At 37.8% G+C, this 27,036-nt stretch overlaps 1 protein-coding gene across 47 annotated transcripts in view; it reads right to left on the bottom strand.

Annotated features, from left to right (window-relative positions):
- The window catches only part of DTNA (dystrobrevin alpha), a 379,818-nt gene that overhangs the window by 74,857 nt on the left and 277,925 nt on the right, over window positions 1–27,036 (bottom strand). For all 47 annotated transcript variants that reach the window (XR_001819812.2, XM_037732403.1, XM_037732400.1 and 44 more), the window contains 3 exons: window positions 20,681–20,894; window positions 8,149–8,234; window positions 2,408–2,562 (listed from right to left, as the gene is read on the bottom strand). Coding sequence is in view for 46 of the 47 variants with exons in the window: in XM_037732403.1 (XP_037588331.1) it covers window positions 2,408–2,562; window positions 8,149–8,234; window positions 20,681–20,894 (455 nt within the window). In the remaining variant the exon portion in view is untranslated. The remainder of the gene's footprint in view (window positions 1–2,407; window positions 2,563–8,148; window positions 8,235–20,680; window positions 20,895–27,036) is intronic.

A 27,036-nucleotide genomic window follows, 5' to 3' on the forward strand; every position in this document is an offset into this window, starting at 1 on the left:
ATACAAGTCATATAACAGAACAGTCTATAGGATATCTGAAAAGGAATTTTGGATATAGCAACATCACATATAATTTTTGAACACATAGGTCCTTTTTTTTTTTTTTTTGAGACAGGATCTCCCTCTGTTGCTCAGGCTGGAGTGCAGTGGCACAATCATAGCTCACTATAACCTTGAACACCTGGGCTAAAGTCATCCTCTCATCTCAGCCTCCCGACTGCAAGTGCGTGTCATCACACCTGGTTAATTGTTTAATTTTTTTTTTTTTTTGCAGAGATGAGATCTTATTATCTTGTCCAGGTTGGTCGTGAACTCCTGGACTCAAGCTATTCTCTTGCCTCAGCCTCTCAAAATGCTAGGATTACTGTGTGAGTCACCACACCAGCATAGATCCTTTTAAGGTTTTTCTTTTTAAACCCAGTCCTATTATTCCAGCTTATTTTGAATGAGACATATTCTGAGGCATTAGCACATTTACCAATTATTCTATAATACACTACATAAAATTCAAGAATTCTAATATAAATGAAATTATTCTTGTTTCCATGATTGAGTGAAGGAATAGAACAGGTAGTTGCATTTCCTTGGGTCAGATCATCTGAATACTTGTAAATATAAACTGAAAGTGCACAAAACAAAAGCAACACAAGAACACAAGAGTAACATTAACAGAAGGATTAGAAGACCAGAGTTAAAAACTCAGGCCCCCACCCTCACTAGCTATGAACTTTATATTGTTAAAAAAAGAATCACATTTTCCTTGTTAGCTCACAGGGTTGTTGCAAGCCATAAATCAGATAATTCACTTTGTGAGGCATAAAACACTGTAAAAATAAAAGGAGCTATACATTTAGCGTGCCATGAGAAAAGTTGGAAAGCAGTAAAATTGAATGAAAAACACAGATTCATGTTTTGAAGTGATTGACACTTTTAAAAGCTAATTTCAGTGAAAAGAAAAGACTTCCAGACTCTTAGTAAAGTTCAGTGTAGTGAGCATTTGTTGTATGCATTTTATGGGGCAGGGATATACTTTTATTTTATCTTTTTTTTGAGACAGGGTCTTGCTCTGTTGCCTAGGCTGGAGTGCAGTGGCGCCATCACAGCTCACTGCTGTCTTGACCTGCTGGACTCAAGTTATCCTCCTGCCTCAGACTCCTGAGAAGCTGGGACTACAGGCATGTACCACCATGCCTGGCTAAGTGATTCAGACTTTTTGTAGAGGTGGGGTCTCCCCGTGTTGCTCACATTGGTTTTGAACTAAGCTCCTGATCCTTGGCCTCCCAAAGTCTTGGGATTACAGGGGTGAGCCACCACACCCAGTCAGGATGCCTTTTGAGAGGACATAAAGGTTACTTTGGATGGTAAACTAACCCTGGATGTATGGATTTGTGCTACCACTGGGCTATGATGGAGAATGGGCTTGGAGTCTCTCTACATGACCAGAGAGGCACACACATAGACAGCCCTCTAAACTATGCAGCTTTCCTGGGCTAGCTTGAGCCATACCCAGTTAAAACACAATACTTGGAACCCCAAACATGTCATGTTGTAGAAGATTTAGGCAGCTGTGTTTGCCATATTTTGGGCTTCTCAGGTCACGATGTGGCAGATGTTGGGGTTCCTTTCTGGTAACTTTGCTAAACCAATGTTAAAGCTTGTTGCTGGGTCAAACATGTATTTCACATGAGGCTGAGTGAGACAATTAAGCCTTTCAAAGTGCAGTGACAGTAAAAATAATGACACTGAGGGTGTAGGTGATATGGTTAGGCTTTGTGTCCCCACCTAAATCCCATCTTGAATTGTAATTCCCAGGTGCTGAGGGAGTGACCTGGCGGGAGGTGATTGACTACGGGGGGGGGGTGGTTTCCTCATGCTGTTTTCATGATAATGAGGGAGTTCTCAGGAGATCTAATGGCTTTATAAATGGCAGATCTAATGGTTTTATAAATGGCAGAGTCCCCTCGGCTTTTCATTCTTTCTCTTTCCTGCTGCCACATGAAGAAGGTAGGTCCTTGCTTCACCTTCCACCAGGATTGTAAGTTTCCTGAGGCAGAACTGTGAGTCTGTTAAGCCTCTTTTCATTATAAATTACCTGGTCTTGGGTGTGTCTTTATAGCAGTGTGAAAACAGATTAATATAGAAGGATTGTTATAAGGATTAAATTAGGCAATGAAAGGAAAAAATTTAGCAGTGTCTGCCTCGTGGTCAGTAAATATTGCCTATTATTGTGATCCAGGTGTGCTGCGTTTGGTTACTGGCTCAGAGGTCATTTGTCAGAGGCTTAAAAATACACTACAGGTTGCTATCACATAGAATTTATCTGAATATTTGTGACCTGGAATGACATCTAGAAGGGGAGCAACCACTGTATGAAAAAAATACTTCCTTAAACATATTTTTCTCCTACCTGTTGGGAGAAACAGGATCTGGCTGACTGTTCTGTGTAACCAAATGAAGGACCTTCAAAGACTGCTGTGGGTAGTTTGAGAACTTCCCGAAGGAATTGGTCATATCGTCCATAAACCATCACCCCACTGGAGTCAGAAATCATTGAGAAAATATCTGATGAAAGGAAAAGGAAAGATATTTATTCATCATATGAACATTCTCCAATGTTTTTGTTCAACATATCTGCTACAAATGACAAAAAAGTAGCAAAATGAACATTTTAATGAAAGAATAATATAAAATCTATTTTTTATGATGAAATATTCCTGGCATGGTGTTTCCTCTGGTTTCTTCTTCTAGATGATTCTGGCACATAGCAATCACAAGTAATTTGGGTAAAATTAACATTTTAATAAGAAAGAGACATTTCTTAAATGTCTTTAACAAGATGTGTTTTTGTTTTGAGGTCAATTGTTAACTCTCATGTAGCTCAGTAGGATACATTTTTATATATATGAGAGAGATGGTGGCTTCATTTGAAACACAGTAAGAGTTTTGCTGTAAAGTTGGGGTGTGTGTATATTCATTTATCTAGCTAGAAATTACCCACTTATCACTAAAACTTTTGGATTTTGGTGTAAGATATTTGAAAAATCAAAGACACAACGAGGATAAAGATGTAATGACAAACTCTTGATTAACTTCCTACAGAAGCACAAAAATTTCTATCAGTTACCGTGTTCTGGGTGGAAGGCACTTGATTTATAGGGAAGGGTTTTCTGACTCGTGTAGTGAAGAGGAAGCGTGGCCTTGTGGATGATCAATGAGGTAAAGTCGGTCTCCTGGATCTTTCTCTGAAGGGTCTGTGGCTTCACTGAACCACAGTTCTTCAATTTCTGCCACTATGTGCACTTAATGAATATTAATGGCATAATTTCCCAAGATGCTTTATAATTCCTCTGTGCAAATCACTATTAGAATGAAAGGGTTTGCTATTATGTAGTTTGTCACCATGCTAACTAGCTTGTCACCAGGCCAGCACAGCTGTTGGGATAAATGGCTGTGAATGTGCTACCTCTGTTCACTTTGGGTTTAATTTTTCAAGGTCAAATGTAATCTGGGAACATTGTATTTACACCAAAGTCAGATGTTAAGCATATCACAGTCTTTTATTGGATTATGTTTTGAGAACATGAATTGACTCTCATTTTCATTAAGCATTCCATTTATAAAGGGTTTCTGCTGTTTCAAACAGTTTATTAATCATGAGACTATAGAAATTCTGAGTAAAAAATTAGTGTACATATTTATGGGATACAGAGTGATATCTTGATACATGTGTTCAGTGTGTAATGATCACATCAAGATAATGAGCATTACCTCCATTTCAAACATTTATCATTTCGTTGTGTTGGGAATATTCAACATCTTCTCTTCCAGCTTTTTGGAAATATACAATGAATTTTTGTTAACTATAGTCACCAGACAGTGCTATAGAACACTGGAACATATTCCTCCTACATAGCTGTTAATTTTATAGTCATTAGCAAACCTCTCCCTATCCCTCCAACCCTCTGCATCCCCCTACCCTTCCCAGCCTCTAATAAGCATAATTCTACTTCCATGAGTTCAATTTTCCTTTTTAGCTCCCACATATGAGTGAGAACACGCAATATTTATTTTTCCGTGCCTGACTTATTTTACTTAACATAATGTCCTCCAGGTTCATCCCTGTTGCCTCAAATGACAGGATTTCATTCTTTTTTATGGCTGAATTCTACTGAGGAGTTTAGATTATGTCCAGAAGATGTTGAGGGAGATACCAAAGAATTTAAAGTGGGTCAGTGCATTAGAAACATTACCCCAGGGGTAGGCACAGAGGAAAACAACCAGTTCAGTAATAGAAACTCAATAAATTTGCAGTATTTTCCATAATACTAGCCTTTTAAGCAAAATAGAACAAGTCCTCCCCAAAGCTTTAGATCAGCACATGACATACCAGGCTTACAGCACTGGATTTAGAATCCCTGAAGATCCTTAGAACTATCCAGGATAGTTCTGAGGCAGAAGTATAAACAAGTGTTCCAACCCATTAAAACAGTTTATAATTGGGCCAAGAATAATCTGACAAAAAAAGTAGTATTATTAGGTAAGAGTATGTTTAGGTTGCCATGGCACTTGACTGCAGGGGGCGCTGTTCATCTCCTAGGCTGCATCAATGACGCTCCCTGGAATTACACAGGGAATACTCTACCAGTGAATGGTAGCCCTAATTACTGGAAATTGTGTTGCAGCATGGGGTTGTTTTCTCTTTTAATGCATTTTAAAACATTAAGAAAACCAACTTCAAATTTTCTGTTGCTTTCTCTTTGTTTTTTAAAATTTCTGACTTATTTTCAGCCAATTATTCTTGCTCTGTGTTCTCCAACAATAAGGAAGTAGCTGGAATAAGCTAAATATCCCTCATCCCTATGCACAAAAAATAAGAAAAATTGCCAAACAAGCACAGCTGGCATTTTGGCTTAAAGTGAATTAGAAAAAGTTTAAAGAAGGGAAAAGAAAACCCTCAAGCCTGAAAAATTTCATATCCCTTCATTTCATTCTTTCTTATTACAGAATCAATGTAGAAAATAATGACCTTACCTGTTTTTTTGTTTTGTTTTGGTTTAGTTTTTTGAGATGGAGTCTCACTCTGTCACCCAGTGCAGTGGTGTGATCTCAACTCATACAACCTCTGCCTCCTGGGTTCAAGTGATTCTCCTGCCTCAGCCTTCTGAGTAGCTGGGACTACAGGCATGTGCCACCATGCCTGGCTACTTTATCTGTTTCATCATTAAAATGCAAGCCAGGAAAAGAGAACAATAAGAGTACCCACAATCCCACCCATCAAGGGTGTCTGTGGGTAGATTTTGTGGGTAAATTTGCCCACATTTGCTCATTCAATTAATAATTATCATTGAAACTAGAAATATTCATGACTCGGGATATTCATTTTTGACCAGCTAACATTTTGGAGAGATTCTTGTGACCAAATTACCTTTAATTAAATTGTTTTTGGTCAAATTGCTTTTAACCAAGTTACCTGGAAACCACTAAAGCCATCTTCCTAGGATTAACTACACAAAGTGTGACTCCTCAGTCAGAGAACCAGGGACACATAAGGCTGTGATTCAGGTGCACTGCTCTCAAAGTGGGGGATGCAATTTATTGGGGCCACACTATCTGTTTTTCTACAGCATCTGTGATATTGTGAAGCTTGTTTCTGCAGACTAGAAAAGTTTGCCTACCTCCAATGGAACACATGCATTTGTTGCTTCTTTCACTACACTAAAGAGAATAGACTTTGGCTACTAAAGAGTGCTTTTTTGATGGGGGTGGGTTATGAGATGGGGTGAGGAGAAAGCATTGTAGCAGTTACAGTGTTTCCTTTGAACTCCTGAACCCGAGAGAGAACTGCAAGGGTTTTCACAATTGTAAAGATCTAATCAATAATCTGGTTATATCTTGAGCTTTGCAACTGTGCTGACATTGCTAGTCCTTTGCCTGGCAGCCATTCCCTCCATCAGTATTTGGTGCACATTTGTCGATGGAGTGAGGGAATAGGGTGCCCTTCTGAACATAGGAGGTGAAAGTGGATTACACAACCACCATTGCTGTCATACTTTTTCTCTAACCAGTAATTAGTAATTGGTCTGAGATGCCATCATAGGTGATGAGCCGTAAGGGCTGGGGAGCCTCTGTAGTGAGATGTGACTCCTGTGACTCTCTCCTCCCCCCAGCCCACCCCTACGCTTCACCCTAACTCATAGGAGGAGGAAGAAATCTTACACTGAACAAAGCTGAGTGGAAAGACAGTAAACACCAGGACCCTGAGAGCTCAGAATTAGCCTGGTATGTTAAAGGTTGACAGACATTCTGAGATGCAGAAAAATGGTTTTCTTAGTTTTCTTCAAACCTATTTTAATGTGGGACTTTTCTATCCAGGTACCTATTAATATAATATTAAATAAGCATTTTTAGATGTTTTCCAAGTGGGTTTTTTTGGTTTATTTATTTATTTACATTTATCTAATGTCCTCTTCGTAAATGGCCAGTTGGGGTTGGCAGAGAAGGTTCTCGGGAGTTTCTTTCTCTGCCTTGGTTCATTTTGCTAAGCTTTCTCTTTCTGGCTTAACCCTGAAGGAAACGCTCATGGGTTACTCTGGAGCTATTTTTTTTAAATAAAAGGCCCTTGGTGTCAGCACCTTCTAATTTGTCTTTCAAACAAGCACTGAGGTAGATGGTTTTAAATTTTCTGTATCTTTCAGGCTAACAAAAGAGAAGATACATGGTTCCTCCTAAGGTCTGTCTGGGCTTCCCTGAAACCTGGCTGCATTTGGCTCTCCATGGAGGGAAGTCCCTGAAGTGAGGGAAGCTGTGTGGCTGAGGTTTTGCTGTCCCTTTCACTTATTTACTGGTCCAGTGAAATGACTCATCCCTGGAGCAACTCTGGGGACATTCCAAAGGAACAAAAGGTTTTGTCTGTGTCTTCCTTTATTCTTTCCTTTTGGATGGAGCAAGAAGCAAGAGATCTCGGTTAGAAGCTGACAGGCAGCAGGTGAGCCTTGTGCTGTGAGCCACACAGATGGCTGCATTGCAGCAAGTGTGAATCTATGAATATCTCACAAAATCCCCAAATTTAGGATACAGAAGGAGGCTGAGGACTAAAGAAGTGAAATAACTGCCAAAGGATAACTCAGCAAATTAGTCCCACAGCTGGGCTTGCAACATGGAACTCCCAATTCCCAGGACAGTGCCCTTTCTGACACAGACTTATAACCCCAACTCATACTATTTAGGGGAAAGGATAGGGCTAAGTGGGAATTTTAAATTTAAACAGCAGCATCAATCAACATCATTTTAAACTAGTTATAAATACATATTCTTGTCACCCACCCCCATCCTAGGCCTACTGAGTCAGAAATTCTGGGGGTGGGACCCAGAAATCTACATTTTACTAAAGCCCTCCAGGTGATTCTGATGCATGCTAAAACTTGTGAACCACTGGTGTGGGGAAAAAAAAAAAGTCAGGGCTCAAATCCTGGTGTCATTTTAACCACATGATTAACTAAGTCTCAATTTCTTTACCTAATGAAAACAACAAACAATCCCCAATGTGTTGTTGGTTAAGGAACTCTACCGTATTTAGAGACAAAATGTTCATCGGGGCCCACAATTACTCAATGTACTTTAGCTCCCATGCTTTTACTGGCATCTAGTTAACTCTGTCAATGCTGTCTCTATGAAACTCCTATTCTTCTTTCCTGGCATTGTCGGCTTTGAAACCTTTGGAGTTCCCAGTGATTTGAATAGCGCTGGCTGAGAAGAATGAGACAATGTGCCAGGAGCTTTGCTTTTAGAAGACTTAAAGGGGAAGGTTTCCTACTATGGCCTTCATGTCCCTATCATCCTGTCCTGCTTGTAAGGCAGTATAGCATAATTACCTGCAAAGAATGCTTATTTTACTTTAACATTAGAAAGAGGCCAGTTGGTGATACTCAACAGGTTATAAGTAGAGGAAAACATTCATTTCATTAGCATTTGCATAATATGAAAACATTGCTATGACCAAATCCAAACATCAATGAAAAGTGTATTTCAAACAACTCTTATAGAATGAGGAAAGATACAAATGGGCAGGGGACATGGGGGAATGAGGGAGAGAAAAGGGTGGTACCTAGCAGGGAAAAGCAAAGAGAGACACAAGGAATCATAACTTACATCTTAATTTGTCCATGATCTTCCCTCCACACAATGTGGCTAAAGCCATTTTGACAGCAAATACTGAAATTTTACCATGACCTTCCCTGTTTAGTGGTAACAGAAAAACAAAAAAACAAAAAAACATGATGTCATTTGGAGCACTTCCAGCAACAAGGTTTGACATTTTCTATTCTGTAGAAATCACGGGAATGGTGCATGCCTTATGTGAGCACATCCATTTTATAAAAGGTTGTGAAATAATTCATTGCACATATCTGAACAACTGTCGATTCAATATTTCCTTTTCTTAAGAAACATCAGAATCTCTTAGCTTATTCTTTGTGTATGTCACTTGCTCAAAACGGGCTGATAGCCAGAAGAATATGTACTAGCTAACTATGGATTTAAATAACAGAACATGTTTTTCACTTTGAGTTTCAGAAAATAATTTTGTGCACAATAATTCTACAGTCTCTATAATTTACTTAAACAAAGTTTTGGAAACATCATTTTTTTTGGTCAGGGAATTTCTGAATTTGAGGTTAGGGTAACTATGGGGACTTTTTCATCACACATTTTTTTTTTTTCAACCATTATTTCCTACCCACAAGCCAACTGCACTTATGTGATATATTTACTTTTCAAAGACAGCTACTATTTTAAAAGTGCAAAAGTAAAAGCTCTGGCTGAGGGTGGTGACTTATGTCTGTAATCCTAGTAGCACTTTGGGAGGCTGAGGTGAGTGAATCACCTGAGGTCAGGAGTTTGAGACCAGCCTGGCAAACATGGTGAAATCCTGTCTCTATTAAAAATACAGAAAGTAGCTAGGCATGGTGGCGCATGCCTGTCATCCCAGCTAATTAGGTGGCTGAGTTACAAGAATTGCTTGAACCCGGGAGGCGGAGGTTGCAGTGAGCTGACATCATGCCAGTGTACACCAGCCTAGGTGACAGGGAGACTCTGTCTCAGAAAAAAAAAAAAAGTAAAAGCTCTGTTTGAATACTTTATTTCTACCCAAATGACATAAGTGCTGCCAAATCTTCATCGATTCAGGAAGCATAACAAATCTGTCCTTCACAGATGTGATATAAAGGGAATATGATCAAAAAGGATAATGTTTCAGCTAAATGATTTTTCAGCTGGAATAAACTGTTTATTCTTATACCTTGGAATCAGAAACCATATCACATTAGTAATCCACTTATTTGATAGTAGCTAATCTTAAGAATGGTCAAAAGAGTTATTTAAAATAAATGTGTCAGAAAGGTAAGTAAAGTTTGTATTGGCAAAGCTTTAGTATGTGGAATAAATAATTTATATGAATAAGATTCATATACCTTATATATGAGGAGAAGATATAATAAATAATTGTGGTTTTGTTCCCACAATTATTTATTAATTACTAGGTTTCGGAGAGGGATCATTTGATATCTTTGTTGCTGTCATTCTTAGTGTAATACCTCAGTTACAACCAGCCAGAATGCAAAATTGACTGAACCCTACACTAGTGACTCTTTCATATTTATTTCTAAGCCTGAGCACCAGATTTATATAATCATTTATCGGAAACGTTCACTTAGATACCTCATGCCAAACCAAGTACGTTCAAAAGAGAACTCATTATCTTTATAGAGCTCTTCTATAATACTCAGACTAACCTTAATACTGACCTGCTGTTCCTCCTGCAGTCCTTCTGCTGGTTATTAGAAACACCATGTACCTAGTTACCTGAAAATGAATCCTGAGTTGGGGGTCACCTTTGATTTCTGGCTCTACCTTAATTACTACCACCCCGAACAAATGGTTGAAGGACTCAGCTAGACTTGCTACCTGTATGCTGAATCCATTCCATTCTTTTCATTCCCACTGTCACTGCTTCCATCGGCTCTTGCTTTAACAGGGTCATAACCTCTGAAATGAACTCCCTGCTTTCACACTCATATCACAAATTTTGACCATATTATTTCATTGCTTAAAACCCTTTGGTCTCCTTTTACCCACAGGATGAAGTTCTAACGTTTTCTCATGGCACACCTAGCAGTCTCATCTAGTCGTCTCTGCTACCATTTCTGCTGTTGTACTGCACACCATAGTCAAACTGTTCAATACCTTTTGGTCCCTGCCCTTCCTAACGTGGTCTGCCCACACCCTTCCTATCCATTTGTCAAGATGCCACTCAATACCATTATCCACCCTGCTCTGAAACCAGCTTTTCTACTAGATGTCTAGGAAATCACTCTGCCTATCACTTTTTACCTATTATGTGGCATCTGTCACACTGAATGACCTTGATGTGTTTTTTTACATGTCTGCAATGTGACCAGATTCTACATTGTGAGATCCTTCAGTGCAGAGATAATGTTGTCTGAATTACTTGAATTCCTAGTGCCTACTTGAATTCCTAAAGCTTTGTCTTACACAGAGTCAGTGATTAATACATTTCTTATATTAAGGAATGGTTAGTTATCAGTATAAAAGGTACACCTAGAATTTTGAGTGTCCACTCAGTGAGCTATTTAATTTTAGAGCAGGTAGATGTAACAGAAAGGTAATGATTTTGTAAAAACTACCCTATTCAAAATTATTCCTGTCCTCCCATTACTTGCATAACTGGAAGTATCAAACATTTGACTTCAGGAAGTAATTAGCTTTTTCCCTAAACTTTAACATGGTTCTAATAATAAGAAGTCTACAAAGTGTGGAAGATTAGAAATCATATAGCAATAATGTGGTCCTCAAAATGCAAAGAAATTGAGGAGCATTATTTGTGAGGCTTCAAGAACAATACAGTTCCTTTCAATGAGTCCAAGAGAATAATTTATTTAAAAGGAGTGGATTGACCACAGATGATTTCGGAATAGAGACTTCTCCAAAGGATGAAACAATATTAGTTCCTAGGTGTACTCTGAGACCTTAGCTTTTAATGAAGAAGATCATAGGGAGATTGCCAGTCCTATATTGTTCCTGGAAATGTAAGATTGATGATATTAAATCCAACAGTGGTTATATCAGAGCTATTCTGCCAAATTGACACAATAAATCTAGATAAATCACCAAGTGGAGGGCAGCTGAATGAGAGTTTTGAAGGAACTCAAGGGTGAAATTAGGCCACTGGAATCTATTGTTATGGAAGCTACTGTGCCAGATTGCAAATAGGGCTCTGTCATGAAGAAGAATTCCGGGGGTATGCAGGGATCTAGGTCGTGGTAAGCAAACCAAGACTGGGTGAGTTCATACTTTGCTTATCCCATGTCTAAATATTTTTGGGGTTTAAGGAGTGAGCACAGATGACTGACTCCACAACAGAGAATGGGAGCACTAAAGACTTAAATACAAATGAATCTTTTTAAAAAGAATATTTTTAGTAAATACAGCAGGGTGAAGAGGAGGGGGTCCAATTTTAAAGAGGGGGCTTTTTAAAACATACCAGCTTTCTTTGAAAAGTAAATATATTACATAAGCACAGTTATGCTGTGAGTAGGAAATAATGGTTAAAAAAAGAAATCTATGATGAAAAAGTCCCTATAGTTACCCTAACCTCAAATTCAGGAATTCTCTAACAAAAAAGTCATGTTTCTGAAGATTTGTTTAAATACATTATAGAAACTGGAATTTTTCTGCACAAAATTATTTTATGAAACCCAAAGTGAAAAGCACATTCTGTTGCTACAGTTCTATAGGCTACAGTTAGGTAGCACATATTTTTCTGGTTATGTGTGCCCATGTTTTCAGCAAAACATAGGACCAGGGTCCCTATTGCATTGTGAAAAAAGGCGTTGGCATTAACATACAAAGCAAGGAGTAGTGAAAAGCAGATACATCCCAAATGGAAAAATTTAAGAGCTATGCTTATCAAGAATTGTCATTTGTTGGGACCACTTAGATTTACAAACAGCCAATAAAATCTGTTAAGTGTCTAGGAAGCAGAACGACAAGTGCCTGAGGATGGATAATAGGAAGTTCCTCAGAGTCCTGGGCAAACGAACAGAAAAGCAGCATATTGTTCCAAAGTGACTATGTCTATGGCAATGCCTTTGCAGTAAGGTAGTAAAACTGCGCCCATGGAATGCTGGCTGTAAGCCGCAACTCAGGAAGCCAACCTGCCAGTGTGTGCTGAGGTTGAAAAACATAGATTTTCCCTAAAACTTCAGGCCAAACAGCCTGGGAGTGGGGCAGCATCAGGAGGTGCACAGAAAAAGTCTATACACTTCCCTTGCTTTTACAAAAAGCCATAGCAGTATGCCTTCGACTGCATGTGCGGTTCTGACTGCCATCTCAAGACATCAAAGAGCCAGATGTATTTGAGAGACTGGAGGCATCACGGGACACAAGTCTGGATGAATCACAGACTTTTAGGGGCAGGATCAGCCTTAGGAGTCTTGATGTGGTCAATCACATGGCCACATAAGCTTTCTGTACAGTTAATTCTTTGGTAATATAAAAGGCACAACAAAACCTTAAAGAATTAATATTAGCATATCATTTTATTATTAAAAATGGTAATTTTATTTTTAAAATAATATTTTACTTGTAATGTTTTCCTTTTCAATGTAGAGAGAGAACACAGTGCATAATACATACTTTATTCATTTTCTCCATTATTGTCTTTTGGCATAATGAAATATGTTTTGTTTCTAAGCCAATTACCCTGGAACTTTTGCCTATACAAACTTTACTTTCTTGTTCTAGACTGACATTAAAAAATACTCAATAAAATTGTATATTGGTATATTATAAACATGTATCAAGGTATTTAAGAGAACCAGACTAATATATGCAAATTATCAAAAGCACAGGCTGAAATGGCTTCATAAATCAATGTTTCTTTAAATTGTTTATCTTCCTTCACATTTTATTTTCTCACTCTGAGACTTTTCAAGTTATTCTAGGGGACAACTGATTTAAATGGAAAGAGGAAGGCACTTACCCTTTGGTTAAAATATATATAGTGATTTGTAGAATGTTTTATGCTAAAATTTTGGGTTACTTCAAAGTTTGACTTGTCATAATAAATGAGAAATTGCTTTAGTTTAGGTTGGGTTTCCCATAATCTTATAAAGAGAGAAACTGATTTCTTTCAACTAAGAAGATATTATTTATATGGAAAAGTTGCAGGGAAGAGAATATTTGTTTTTGACAGAAGGAAAAACAACAAACAGATATTGATAGGAATGGATGTACAGAAGGTAAATTTTCTCCTAATTGCCAAGAGAGTTTCCTGTTTGAAGTTACAAAAGCCCATGAGAAATTTCAAGTTCTTGAAAGCAAGATTTGAATTCTCACTGATTCTTTCTTGATCAGGCAGAAGAAATTATTTCTCTATTTAAGAGTACTAAAATCAGAAGTTCTTTCACCAACATATTTTACAAAAACATTTGGTAAGCATTTTTGATAAGCAGAGGCACAGCACTCAAACTGCTCTTTCTCACACATTTTGGTGGCTTAATTAACAGAGAGAATTGCTTCCTCCCTCTGCTTCCACAACATGTCTCTACTGTAACACATTTTTTAATCTAAAAATTATTTTGCTCATATGGATCACTCATTTGGTTGCTCAATAAATATTGATTAGCATTGTCCTAGAGGTTGGGGGTATACAGATGAAAAACATGTGGTTCCTACCCTTCATTTGCTCATAACATATTGGAGATACAAAGTCAGAAACAGTCAATTTTAATACAACACATTTTTCAAAGGGTATCTAATCTCATTTCATCTTATTTATTCCCAGTGTATCAGAACACCTAGCACATAGCAGGCAAGAACATATGTTGGTTCAATTAATGAATGCACAAGTGAAAAATAAACTTTCTGATTAACCACTTAAGATTTACATTGAGAAATATAACGTGTTTGAATATGATGATAATGATTGGCTTTATGGCTGTTACTTTTAGATTGTGCAGTTACGCAGTGTCTTGAATTTAGAAGTGATTACATGCATAATTAACTCTTGTTTGGGGGACTGTGAAGTTAACCTATGAACAGACAGACACCCTTTATTTGGACCTGGCATCTCTCTGGGCTCTCCATAATGTTAGCAAAACATCTGGGAAAATAACTCCTTATAGCCCTGAGCCAGGTGAGTTTGCTAGGGGTTTCTCCAGAACAGAAGGGACCAATACTGTTGGAATGCCCCCCTACCCCGTGAAATTCCTCATCCCTCTTGAAATTCTCCCTGCTACTCATTCAAAGTATAAGTCAGATAAACAATGAGTGACATTAGGATATTTAATGTATCTACAATTGTGAAAATCTTTTGGAAAGTGATTCCATTTTAGCAGCATGTAGAAATTTTGAACAAAGTATTTTTCACCAGAACAAGATTTCAGTTAGTAGAGGAGAATGTTCTGTGGACATCTTGAATTTAAGACGTGCAAAGAAAAAAGTCACCAAGCCAAGTAAACACTGTTTTAAATATCTAGTCTTGGATGTATAGATAATAAAAGAGAAGAACATTTGGTTTTTCATAACTCTTCTCTTTTTTTCTTCTTTGCTCTCACAAATCTACATAGTCTCAAACACGAACAATACTTTTTTTGGTGCACACAGAAATGGTTGTGTACTTTGTAGTATATTTTGCATTAAACATCAGAATCATTTTTAAAATTCAAAAGGCAGAAGGATTTTGGCAGAGTTCCAGGCACTTCGTATCCACACATTTGAAATAGTTCTATGGTATTTTTGTAGCATTGGAAGGCTCTGCAGTGGGCATAGGTGTTCAAATGGCCCAGTAAGATGCAATATGGTGAACAGTGAGGAAAATACCAGGATTTTGCATTCTGTATGTAACACTATTATATGTTGGATTTGTAGTTCTGGGTAGCTGTCATAAAACTGATTCTAATGCTACAATGGAAAACATGTTAAGTCCAAATATTTCTTCTACATACACTCTTTCAAATGTGTCTAAATACCACAAACTGGAAAGATTAGGAGTGTGAGCATAAGAATAATATCTTGTAATAAGCACAACAAGTCTGGGAGAAAAATGTAAATTAGTTTTCATCTTAAAAAATAAAACAGCATGAATAGAGCTGAGCTTAAAACAGTTCCTAAAACAAAATGAATTTCCCCCCATTTGCCTCATTTAGTATAATGCTGTATGATTTGCAAATTATTTAACCTCTATCTCAGCTTTATTACCTCCTCTACCTGGAAAATCATTATAATATAGTGCCAAGGCAGTAAGACTATTGACATGTAATAAATACCGAGTGTATCATCTTGTTATTATTACAATTATTATATTATCATCATGGAAGACTATAGCTTGACCTCTGAAAATAGGAAAATCACTGTCCCTTTTAATATTATTGTCCTACTATCACTTTTGAGTGACTGAGTATATATGATAATGTTATTTGCTAAAATCAAGGCTTCAGTCACATAATCTACTTTATGAAGAACTGTCTTAAGAGAGAAGATACTAGTGAATTGAAATGAGATTGAGTCAAGACAACTTGTTTTTAGCAGAGAGGTGAGAGAAGTACATAGAAGTCTTTTGTAAAAACAGGATCACCCACATTGGTAACCATGAACACTTGCTTTTTCTCTGTGGAACAGATGTAAAAATAGAGGGTCTGAATCTCAGTGACTGGGACTCACTAGTCTGTAATATATTGGAGATCAAAGAGGACTTAATCTCAGAAAAGGAATTTTAAAAAATTGGCCAGACATGGTGGCTCACTGCTGTAATCCCAGTGCTTTGGGAGGGCGAGGCAGATGGATCGCTTAAGCCCAGGAGTTTGAGACCAGCCTGGGCTATATGGTGAATCACTGTCTCTACTAAACAACACACAATTATTAGCCAGGTGTGCTGGCACATGCCTGTAGTCCCAGCTACTCGGGAGGCTGAGGCACAAGAATTGCTTGAACCTGGGAGGTGGAGGCTGCAGTGAGCTGAGATTGTGCCACTGCAATCCAGCCTGGGCAACAGAGTGAGATTCAGTCTTAAAAAAAAAAAGAGTTAAAAGAAATTAATATGACAAGAGCTAAGAAAGATCAACCCTGGATTTTCATTCATTGATTCATTCTTGTGTTGGGTATGGTCTCAGGTGCTGTTCATAAGAAGAAGAATAAAACACTGTACCTTCCTAAAGAAGTCTGTGGGAGGCAGTCATATAAACAGTCACACGCACTATAAGACAATAGCAGAATCAGGTGCAAGGAGAGGTGGACCTGTGGAAAGGTGATCAACTTGGCCATGAGAGGCAAAAAGCTCCACAGAGCATCAGAGTGTGTGATTGCATCTCTCAAAAAGGCTGCACATTATAAACTTTTAAGAATTATTTTCATCTTTTAATTTTCTGTAATGTTTTTCTTTTGAGTTACTATTTCCTATGAAATAATAATAACAACATTAAAGGTCCTTTGAAGACCTCAAAGAGATTCCTCCCACCCCAATACAACATGGACAAGAGGTGACAGAAGAAGTTGCAGCCAGTTTGCTAGGGTGATTCTGGAGGAGACACAGGAGTAGAAGGCTCCTGGCAGCAAAGAAAGGAAGGTGGGAGGCGAGTTCCTAGGGCGATCAGAGGAAAGGGACAAGAGGAAGAGGCCGGCTCAAGCTCTGGCTGCTTCCTCACATATCTTCTTCCCTCTCAGGCCCTGGTCTTATTTCTGACATGTCTTTCCAATCCTTCTCAGGCACACTCATCCATTCCCCTAGATACCTTAAAAAAGATAACATCTGGCCGTGGAGATTTGCTTAGAAGTTGGTTGGTAACTGCTCACTGGGTGACCCCCCCTCCCAGGAATACAGCCATTTTAAAAAAGAATGTCACAAAGAACAAAAATCTTTGGACTCAAGGAACCGTGTCTTCAGGGACAGAATGGCAAGCATGAGTACAGACCACTGGAGCCTACTGCCCCCTTCTAACATTGTACAAATCATCTACAGATGTAGCTATCATATCTTCTGAGAGATTGACTTGCCAATGAGCAGAGAGAAACCTTGTAACCAGGAAACTGATTACAGTTTGCAGTAAGCATCCTTGTATGAAAACTGAGCTCCAGATTTTTTTTTTTTCTGTGGGAGAGGGAATGCTATTCTTGGGGAACTATGGTTGTGGAAAGGTAAGTCTGGTTCTCAGAAGCACATCCCAGTAAAGGAGGCATCAATCCTTATCTCAGATTACCACTTTCTTCACAGAGTTCAACTGCCTGGGGGTATAGTGAATCTTAAGGTATCACCCCTACCCCCTAAAATGACAAAGTTTCTTTGAATCCAAGTTGGTATTCTTCATGAGTTTAATCACAATACTGCCCCTCCTTTTTATTTATTTATCTTTAGCATCACTTCTTTAGAGTCTAGGCTCTTAAGGCACCTCTAATTTTTATTTTGAATTTTTTCCCTGTTTATTTAAATGTCCATTTAAAATGCAGCAAATGGAGAAAATCCCCTAAATGTTTCCGTGATTCTGTAACAGCAACAGCACGTCGTTCTTTTACTAGTATCAGGATCATTCATGTCTGCCAAAATACAGAAGGTTCTCTTAAACACTTGGACTCTGTCGGGGGACAGGTGGTAGGAAGAGGCATCAGATTTCCACGCTAGGTCTCACTTGGATACATAGCAGTTTACTATTATAAGAAATAGAATTTGAACATTTATTTTATTCTTAAGTTTCTCTTCTTATATTCACTTCTAAGTTACATATCCAGTTAGTTGTACTTCCTGATGGTTTACATTTCTCATCCAAAATTCCATGCCATCAGATGGAAAATGTGAGTGTCAGTAGAACTGCCTATACTCATTTGTTATGCTAAAGGAGAGAAAGCAGAAGTGTCTGCAGAGTAGGATCTCTTCATGAATATGTTTATAAATCTTTGGAGTGAAATTCGTCTATGTGGATGTGTTTATAAATCTACTACAATGAGATTATTGAAAGTATACACCAGGACGCTTCCTATCTATAAGAAGAATAGGCACCAAATAGACATTTCTTCTGAATCTTTTTGTGAATTGCTCCTTACCTTGAGATAGATGTCAAACTCGGCATTTCATCAATCTTGAAATGATTCAGCTATATTTTCAGCAGCTATTTAGAGACCATTCATAGCTCTGTATATAGAAATAATCTAGCCAATATTTCTGAACAAAAGTGAAAAATCTAACTATATTAGTGTGAATCCTATATTATTTCACAAAATATCCCCTTCCTTATTGTTAGTCTGGAGTGGGGGCAAATTATGCTCTAGCTTTGATTCTTTATGAGTTCTCTAGCAATCCTCCAGGATTTAGTGGGAAATTATATTTCCCTTTTTGCAGTTTCCATTGTTACATTTCTAACAAATAAGTCCCCTGAGATCTTTAGGGGTAAATCTGAAAGCTGCCACAGTCTGGTTATGGGGCCAGGTTAGAAATGCCACTACAGAAATGCCATGGCCATGTTCCATTTGCTGCTTCTGCTGCCTGTCATGTGGAATCACAGTTCTCTTTTTATTTTTTTTATTGTACTTTAGGTTCTGGGGTACATGTGCAGATTAGGCAGGATTGTTGCATAGGTACACACATGGCAATGTGGTTTGCTGCCTCCATCCCCCCATCACCTACATCTGGCATTTCTCTCCATGTTATCCCTCCCTGACCTTCCCAACCCCCGCTGTCCCTCCCTTGGCCCCTCCCCACAACAGACACCAGTGTGTGATGCTCCCCTCCCTGCATCCATGTGTTCTCATTGTTCAATACCTGCCTATGAGTGAGAACATGCGGTGTTTGATTTTCTCTTCTTGTGTCAGTTTGCTGAGAATGATGGTTTACAGATTCACCCATGTCCCTACAAAGGACATGAACTCATTGTTTTTTATGGCTGCATAGTATTCCATGGTGTATATGTGCCACATTTTCCTTGTCTAGTCTATCGTTAATGGGCATTTGGGTTGGTTCCAGGTCTTTGCTATTGTAAACAGTGCCTCTATGAACATACATATGCATGTGTCTTTATAATAGAATGATTTATAATCCTTTGGGTATACATCCAGTAATGGGATTGCTGGGTCAAATGGAATTTCTATTTCTAGGTCCTTGAGGAAGCACCACACTGTCTTCCACAATGGTTGAACTAGTTTACACTTCCACCAACAGTGTAAAATTGTTCCTATTTCTCTACATCCTCTCCAGCATCTGTTGTCATCCAAAAGTGGGAGAAGGATATGAACAGACACTTTTCAAAAGAAGACATATATGAGGCCAACAAACATATAAAAAAATGCTCATCATCAGTGAATATTAGAGAAATGCAAATAAAAACCACATTGAGATACCACCTTACGCCAGTTAGTATGGAATCACAGTTCTCTTTACCTGCCCCACCATCCAGTTACCATAGTGATTAAGCCAGAGCAGCACATCTCGTTCTGAAGTGTGCACAGCCGGAGCAAAAAATCTACCAGCCTGGACTGCTCATTTTAAAATTGTTGATTTCAACTGGAGAATTTATCAAAATATAAACATCATGAAAACATGAATGCACACTGGAAAAACTGAGCAGGAATGATTCTGTTAACACTAAGTTGCAAAGTGACAGCTAGTGACTTTCGTGAGTTGCAAAATAACATTTGCCTGGCTGGAACATCTCCATTGCCAGGGTAAATACTTCTAAGCACTGGCCAGACAATGAGACTAAATAAAATCTTCTGAGAATCTTAAAATGCGATTGCTGAAAGGTCAGGTTAGTAATTTTTCTTTTTAATATGCAAAACAAACAGTGGAAATGGAGGGGGGTGGTACTATGTTCAGGCCGGAGGCTACTGGCAAAAAGCCCTCTGGAATTGTAGGCTGAGAATGTAATTCAGGGGAGTCCACGTATACCTAGGTAAAGAAATCTTTGTTAAATACCTAAGTCTCCACTCAGCTACTAACATGCTGTGAGACACCAAACAAGTGACAATTTCTTTGTGCTTCAATTCCTTCATCTGTAAAAGGAGATATTTGGATGAACAGTCTTTAAGATCTCAGCCAGCCCTGAAATTCTCTGATTCTAAAAGGGCAAATTATACAAAAATGAAGCTGAGTTTTAGCTGTGGTCTGTGGACAGCATCCCATTATTATCTTATGATTGAAACATTTAAATTGACCAGTCCATTTAACACAAGTCATAGTTACTTTGACTGGGATAGTCAAGAAACCCTTTTCACTTTTTCTCTTGTTTGCTCTAGGGCCTTGTTAGGACACCTCAGAAACACTGTCCTAAACAATTTGCAAAGAAGAGAGTTAACATCCTCCCACTTCATGCTTCATTAAATCGCACCACAGGCAACCCTCTCAGGCATCCACAGCTTCCAGGAAGCATGGGATGAGTTAACTAAAGGTCAGCACATAAAATACAATTGTCCTCAAGTTCCTCTGGCACCAGTGTACTCTCTAGTCTTTACAGCATTTAAAATTTATATTGAACACATGGAGGCTTTACTGACATATGCATCCGATGTAAGAGAAAAGAGAGTTAAAAAAAAGTGATAGAAAATTATTTGGGAAAAAGACCAAGTAAGAGAGGAACTGGAAACCTAACATGTAGAGAGGAACAGACATTCAGACAGTGCTTACGGATCAAAGGCTGCAAGCAGGAAGTTAAGGAGGAGGCTGATGGACTGCTCTACGTGGATTTGGTGAGTGGTTGGCATCCGTTTGTTGAGCTGGTAAAAAATGGTGGAGAGTACAGCCTCTAAGCGGGCCACGTTGAGCTCAATGTTTGGGTCCAGGTTGTTCAGAGCATTTTCCCGCAATGCTTCTATGACATTCCATATATCCACCAGGTGCACTACGATTAAAGCAGAGTTAACACATCAGCCCAAAGTACATGGAAGACAAATACACTACTTCACATGTCCCTCTGCCCTGTTTTTTTCTAGGTATCTCACATGTGTGCAGCTGTTGTAGGGGGTCAACATAAGTAAATGAACATAGACTGTGCATTATCTCTAAGGCTTGATGTGCATTATATAACAGCAAGCAAATGATTTGCTGACCACCACAATAGATAGTTATTTTCAATCTTCACAATCATCCTTGAAGTACAGCTATTATCCCCATGTCACATGCAAGATAACTGAGGATCTGGAAACTGAACTGACAAATTCAAGAGTAGAAGAGGAGTCAATGACAGAACTTGTATTTGGATCCAAGTCTATCAGTTTAAAAGTTATTTCCCCACTGCACACTCTGCCCCCTCAAAAAGAAAAGGCCAGCACTTAAATTCTAGTGTTTGAAAGGATGTTCAAATTGCATTTGAGTATTCAAAATGTTTTCATTTATTTATGTGTTTTTTAGTAGTATGCAGTTGGAAATAAGAAAAAAAAAAAGTTAACGTAGGCAAGAAGACAAGGTAAAAAGGAAAGGTTATCTATACAATGCAGCAGCAGCAGAACTAAGTCAGTCACATATCATGGAACTAAGCTGGTCAAGACCAAGCAGTTTCCTGGCTGCATTATACCAGCTGATTTAAGTCATGGTTACTTTCACTAGGATAGTCAAGAAAACTGTTTCTGTGTTCTTCCCTATTTGCCCCGAGGTATTCTTATGAGATCCCAGAAACCATGACCATGACCAAGATAAAGAACATGTCATCACCCTCAAAAGCTTTCTCATGCTCCTCTGTAATCCATAATCCATACTCATTCCCTGTTCCAGGCAACCATTGATCTGCTTTCTGTTGCAAATTTCAGTTCTTAATAATGGTAATTATATAGTAAATTATATAGTAAACACTCTTTTTTGGGTCTGGGTTCTTTTATTTAGTGTTAACTATTTTGAAATTCATACATATATTGCTGAACGTATCAATACTTGGTTCTTTTTATTGCTGAGTAGTATTCCATTATGTGGATATATCACAATTCGGTTATCAACTCGTCGATGAACACTTGGGGTGTTTTTCAGCTTTTGTTTATGAATAAAGTTGCTATGAACAATCACATACAAGTCTTTATATAGGTACATGGCTTCCATTTCTCTCAGATAATGAGAGATTCAAAGTATTAAAATCATTAAAGATATTAAGTAAATACTTAGAAATGAAAAGACTGGGTTTCACGGTAGGTGAATGTTTAATTTTTATTGAAAGTTCCAAAGTATTTTCCAAAGTAGTTGAACCATTTTACATTCCCATCAACAGTGTACGAGAGTTCCTGTTCCTCCACATCTTCACCATTTAAGGTTGACTTTTCATTATGCTTTTGCATTTGCAAATAATTATTTTGTTTATTCTCAATGAAATATAATAATTAGTTTTAGTTTTTGAGAAATATGTACTGTGTATATACTCTTTCACTAATAGCTCCCTATTTTTTGTCTTCTACCTCATTGCTCACTCCTGGCTCTATGTCTAATAAGCAAAACTAACATCAGCTTCTACTATGGATGACTAGCATTGAGCTATGTTACTGTTTTCTTGGCTTCTCTCTTTACTTTTGTTTTTCAGAACAGATCTATGGTTTCTTACTTTTGGTATAGGATAACTCTATCACTAATTTCTTCCATTATAATAACAAATAAGCCAGCTAACCAACAGTCTTTTGAAGTCAGACCCTTTTCCCAAGCTAAGTTTAACTGCAGGATCTCTAACCACAGGACCCTAATGGAGACAGCAATCTGTGCAGACATTCTTATTTTCAAATTAAGCACAAAGAAAAATGAAAACCTAAAGTATGGCTCTCATCACTAACTTTATGTGCATATTGAGATCTAAGAGATGAGTGGATTATGCAAATCCCCAAACTAAAAAAATAAAACAGGTTACATAGAACCTTTATTGTATGCTTCACTTGGATGTTTGCTGTTACTTTTAACAATTACTCAAAATAATGTTTTATGTTATGAAGGGAAGATACCTGTGTTCAAGGAGCACTGGACTTGGATCAAAGACTTAGGCTGCAAATCTGGCCCTTCTATAACAAGTGTATGACCTCTTATCCTCTAAGGCTTAGAGTCTTACTTACTTCATCTATAAAATGGCGCTGGTATTCCTAAAATGGAAAAATGCATAGAGTAAAAAGTGGTAGTTCCTGGTACCTAGTAGACAATGCATTATAGATGAACAAGAATAGACTAATGTGAGTCATGTCAAAAGAAAATGTATTGTGATGTATCTCTGATTTGGAGCAGATGAATACAAATCACATACCAACTAAAATACTTAAATATTTATTAGTTTTGGAAAAACTCAGATACAAGTGATTTCAAATTTGCAACCTTCTTTGTATGTCAAGAATCAATCAACAAGGAAATTATTTGTATTTCTTGGTGTTACTTATCTAACTCTTCAATCTAGCAAGCAAAACACTTCCATGGAAATGGAATTTAAAAACAAAATTTATTTATTTATTTATTTAAATTATAGTGGGAAAGATATAGGATTTCTCTAATTATTCCCTATAGATTTGATCTGTGAATCTTCTGGATCTAGTTCTCAGGATGTGTCTGGGTGCAGGATACAAAGAGAACAATGCTGATGACATCCAGCCTTTCATCCTGCTTGGTCCCTGTGACCTGTTCTCACCTAGTTCCTGGTTGTAGATCATCTGGAGAGAGGAGCATGGACTGTGAGCGTCAAGAAAGCTAAATGGCTACTGACGGAGGAAGGAAATCTTGGATGCTTTCTCTCTCTCGATGAGCCATTATAAGGGATAGAGAACCCTTTTAGAATTCCCAGGGGTGGAATTATCCAGGCCCATAGGAGTGACTGCAGGAGCAGCCCATTAAGGGTTCCTTAGGTACTTCAATTTCAGCGTGAGCAACCCATACTCATCTCTCCCCTTGTCTGCTCTGGGATTCCCTTCTTTGGTGAATGCTACAACCCCTCCTGCTCCCTATTTTCCCTCCAGGGAGATTTAATTCCTGGGTTCCACCAATGACCAAGTCCTATGCACTGCATATCTCCTAAACATCACTGTAATCCCACCATTTCCATGAACCTTTATTGCTACCACCCAATTTTGTTACCCAATGCTATTCACGCTTACTGGTTAGCTGAATCAGTTCTTGTTTCATCCTTTCTGTACTCCTTTCCTACTCACTGCAGCCAGAGTGTGATTTCTAAACCGTAAATTTGACATGCCACTTGTATGCTGCTTACAGTCCTTTAATAACTTCCCATTAATTTGAAATCTAAACAAGGCTTTCAGTACTTTCTTTTTCTTTTCTTTTTTCATCTAGCCCCTGCATACTTCTCATCTACTATACCTTGGTGTCAACATCACTTCTTCAAGAATGTCTTTCTGGGCTGGATCAGAAACCCTGTCTCCAGGTTTTATAACCCTCATACGTGCCACCTTAGAGCTCTGTCCTTCCCATCACAGCATGTAATGGGCACTCTTGTGTGGACCAATGGGTTGTCTGTTTCCCATTCTGTGTTGCATGTGGCACAGAATGGGACTGTTTGTATTGGGATAACTGTTCACACCCCCAGTGCCCATCACAGTGCCTTACGCATCACAGGAACTTGGTAAATATCTTTTGACTAAATGAGAGAATGACAAAGAAATGACTCAACAGTCAAACAGGGTTTTCTAAGGATGCATTTGCTTTCTAAAAAAGCAATAAGGCATAGTCCTGAAGAATCACAGAGACACTGGTTTGAATCCTTGGAATACTGTCAGTCAAATTACTTAACTTCTCTGAATCTTCATGTTAGAAAAATGGAACTGAAAATAGCATCTACTTTCAGATGATTACTATGAGAATTGAATAATACAATGCCTGTAAAACACTTGGAATACAGCATGTCATGTAGGAGATAATAATTGTTTATTATAAACAAATATCTAGAAATCATATGAAATTTATTAAACATAAATATGCCCCATTTATGTGCCTACATATTCAAGGCCCTAATATAAGGAAACATAAAGAAAAATATTTTATGAAAAATAATATAATTCTGGCTGTTAGAATAGATCATTAAAAATGATTTAAGTAAAACTAGTTTTCATGATTATGCACAAACACCGTGGTAGATTCTGGGGACTCAATACAAACTATACGGATGTGGTTCCTGCCTATGTGAGCTAACAGTCTGGTGGGAATACAGACATGACTCACATAATCACACAAATGGATGATCAGAAATGGTGACACTCTGTGACATATAGCATGCCAGGTATAAAATGGGATTATGATATGGTCATGATGGGGCCAGGAGAACAAGATAAGGTTGCAGGAGCACAATAACTACACTGAGGATTTGGCTGTTTATGCTGAGTATGAGGACATGGGTTTTAAGTAGGACAGGATCAGGAATGCAGCTTAAAAATGTCATTTCTGACTTTAACGGAAGAAAGGAGATGGACAGGCACACAGTGGGAAGTAGTTGGAGCATATGAACATGTTTTAGTTTAAATAAGAGCTGGTGGTATTTTTGCATACAAGGTGGTACTATGCAGAAAAAACTGTAGTCATGCACATTGTACCCCCAATTTCCAGGGGTGGCAAAGTGGAAGGAATTCAGATTTTACAGCCACAAAGATTAAGGTTTCATTCCTGGCTCCAGAAATAACTGTAAAACTGGGAAAAATTTTATTAACAAAAATAAAATGTAATAATATTTTGTTTATACACTGTACCATTCCTTTTTTATAAATGAGGAAATGAATGCTGTCCAGAAGGAGTTATAGTGAGATTAAAAGGGAACATGTATTTACATAATAGGTGCTCAACTAATGAGCTATTTGTATTAAAATAACTAATACACTCTGACCTAAGCCATACTGTTCTATCATCAAAAGACCTGTGTATCAAAAACTAAATGTTAGCCAAGTATCCTGATTTCAACAAACTAATCAACCCATAATCTTGATGACATATTATGTGGGTGAAGTAAAAAAAATCACAAAGTGCATTCCAGCCACAAAAGCAGACATTTATTCAGTTTAGTTGTCATAAATTTTGAGTTAGTGGAGTTTAAATTGATTTTACCATCTTGGATTATTAGAAACCTGGTGAGGAGGCTATCTTTCCTAAAGGCTTCCTAGAAACTTTATTTCACTGGCAACTACCTTGGGAGGTGTAATCATAGCGCAGAAGATGCAGGAACCAGGGCAGTGGCTGGGTTCCCCTACTGACTGTCCCTATGACCTTGGGCAAGTCACTTAACTTCCTTATGTTTCAGTTTCCTCGCCTGTATAAAATGAGGACAATACTATTCTCTCCACTACAGGGTTGTTTTGGGGGATAAAATGAGATAATTCACATAAAGCACTTCACATAGTGCTTAAAACAAGCATTCAATATATATTAGTTATTGAGAAATTTAAGTATCATAAACCTTTTGTTTATTTAAATAGGAACATTAAGAGATGCTGAGGTGAGATTCATTAGGAAGTTATTAAGAAGTCTGTTTTAAAAGTCTGACAGTTGTATAAATATGTTGCTTACTGTTGTGCTAGTTAAATCATTTTAATATTTCGGTTGTGCAATAATGATTATGCACCACTAGATGGCAGTGCGCATATTTCACTAAATAGCTATCAAACAGTCATCCATAATAGAGCACCTGCTACAAAGCACAGGAGATAGGAGTTCCCTCATCTATACAATTGCGTATATTTTATATTAATATATTAGGAAAGGCAACAGTTTGCATAATGAAATTTCTTAGTTAACAATAACATATGCGAGAATAGACAAAATGCATTCTTAAGCTAAAATTTGGTTCTTCATGGAATCTTAAAAGTACCAATATTGGTGTTGATTTCAGGCATTATTGATACCTGAGAGTTTGTCTTTATATACATAAATAAAAATAGACAAAGCTTCAATGGTTTTCTATAAATTCAGGCAGTCACAGGTAGAAAAGGACTAGGTTAGGGTGTTGGGGAAGAGTTGCAGGTGGGTAGAGGAGAGTTTTTTGATCTCAAGAGATATTTTTAATCTGTTTTCTGACATCTTGTGCTATTTTTTTTTTTTTT

The sequence above is a fragment of the Cebus imitator genome, unplaced genomic scaffold, assembly GCF_001604975.1.
Source record: "Cebus imitator isolate Cc_AM_T3 unplaced genomic scaffold, Cebus_imitator-1.0 Scaffold448, whole genome shotgun sequence".
NCBI lineage: Eukaryota > Metazoa > Chordata > Mammalia > Primates > Cebidae > Cebus > Cebus imitator.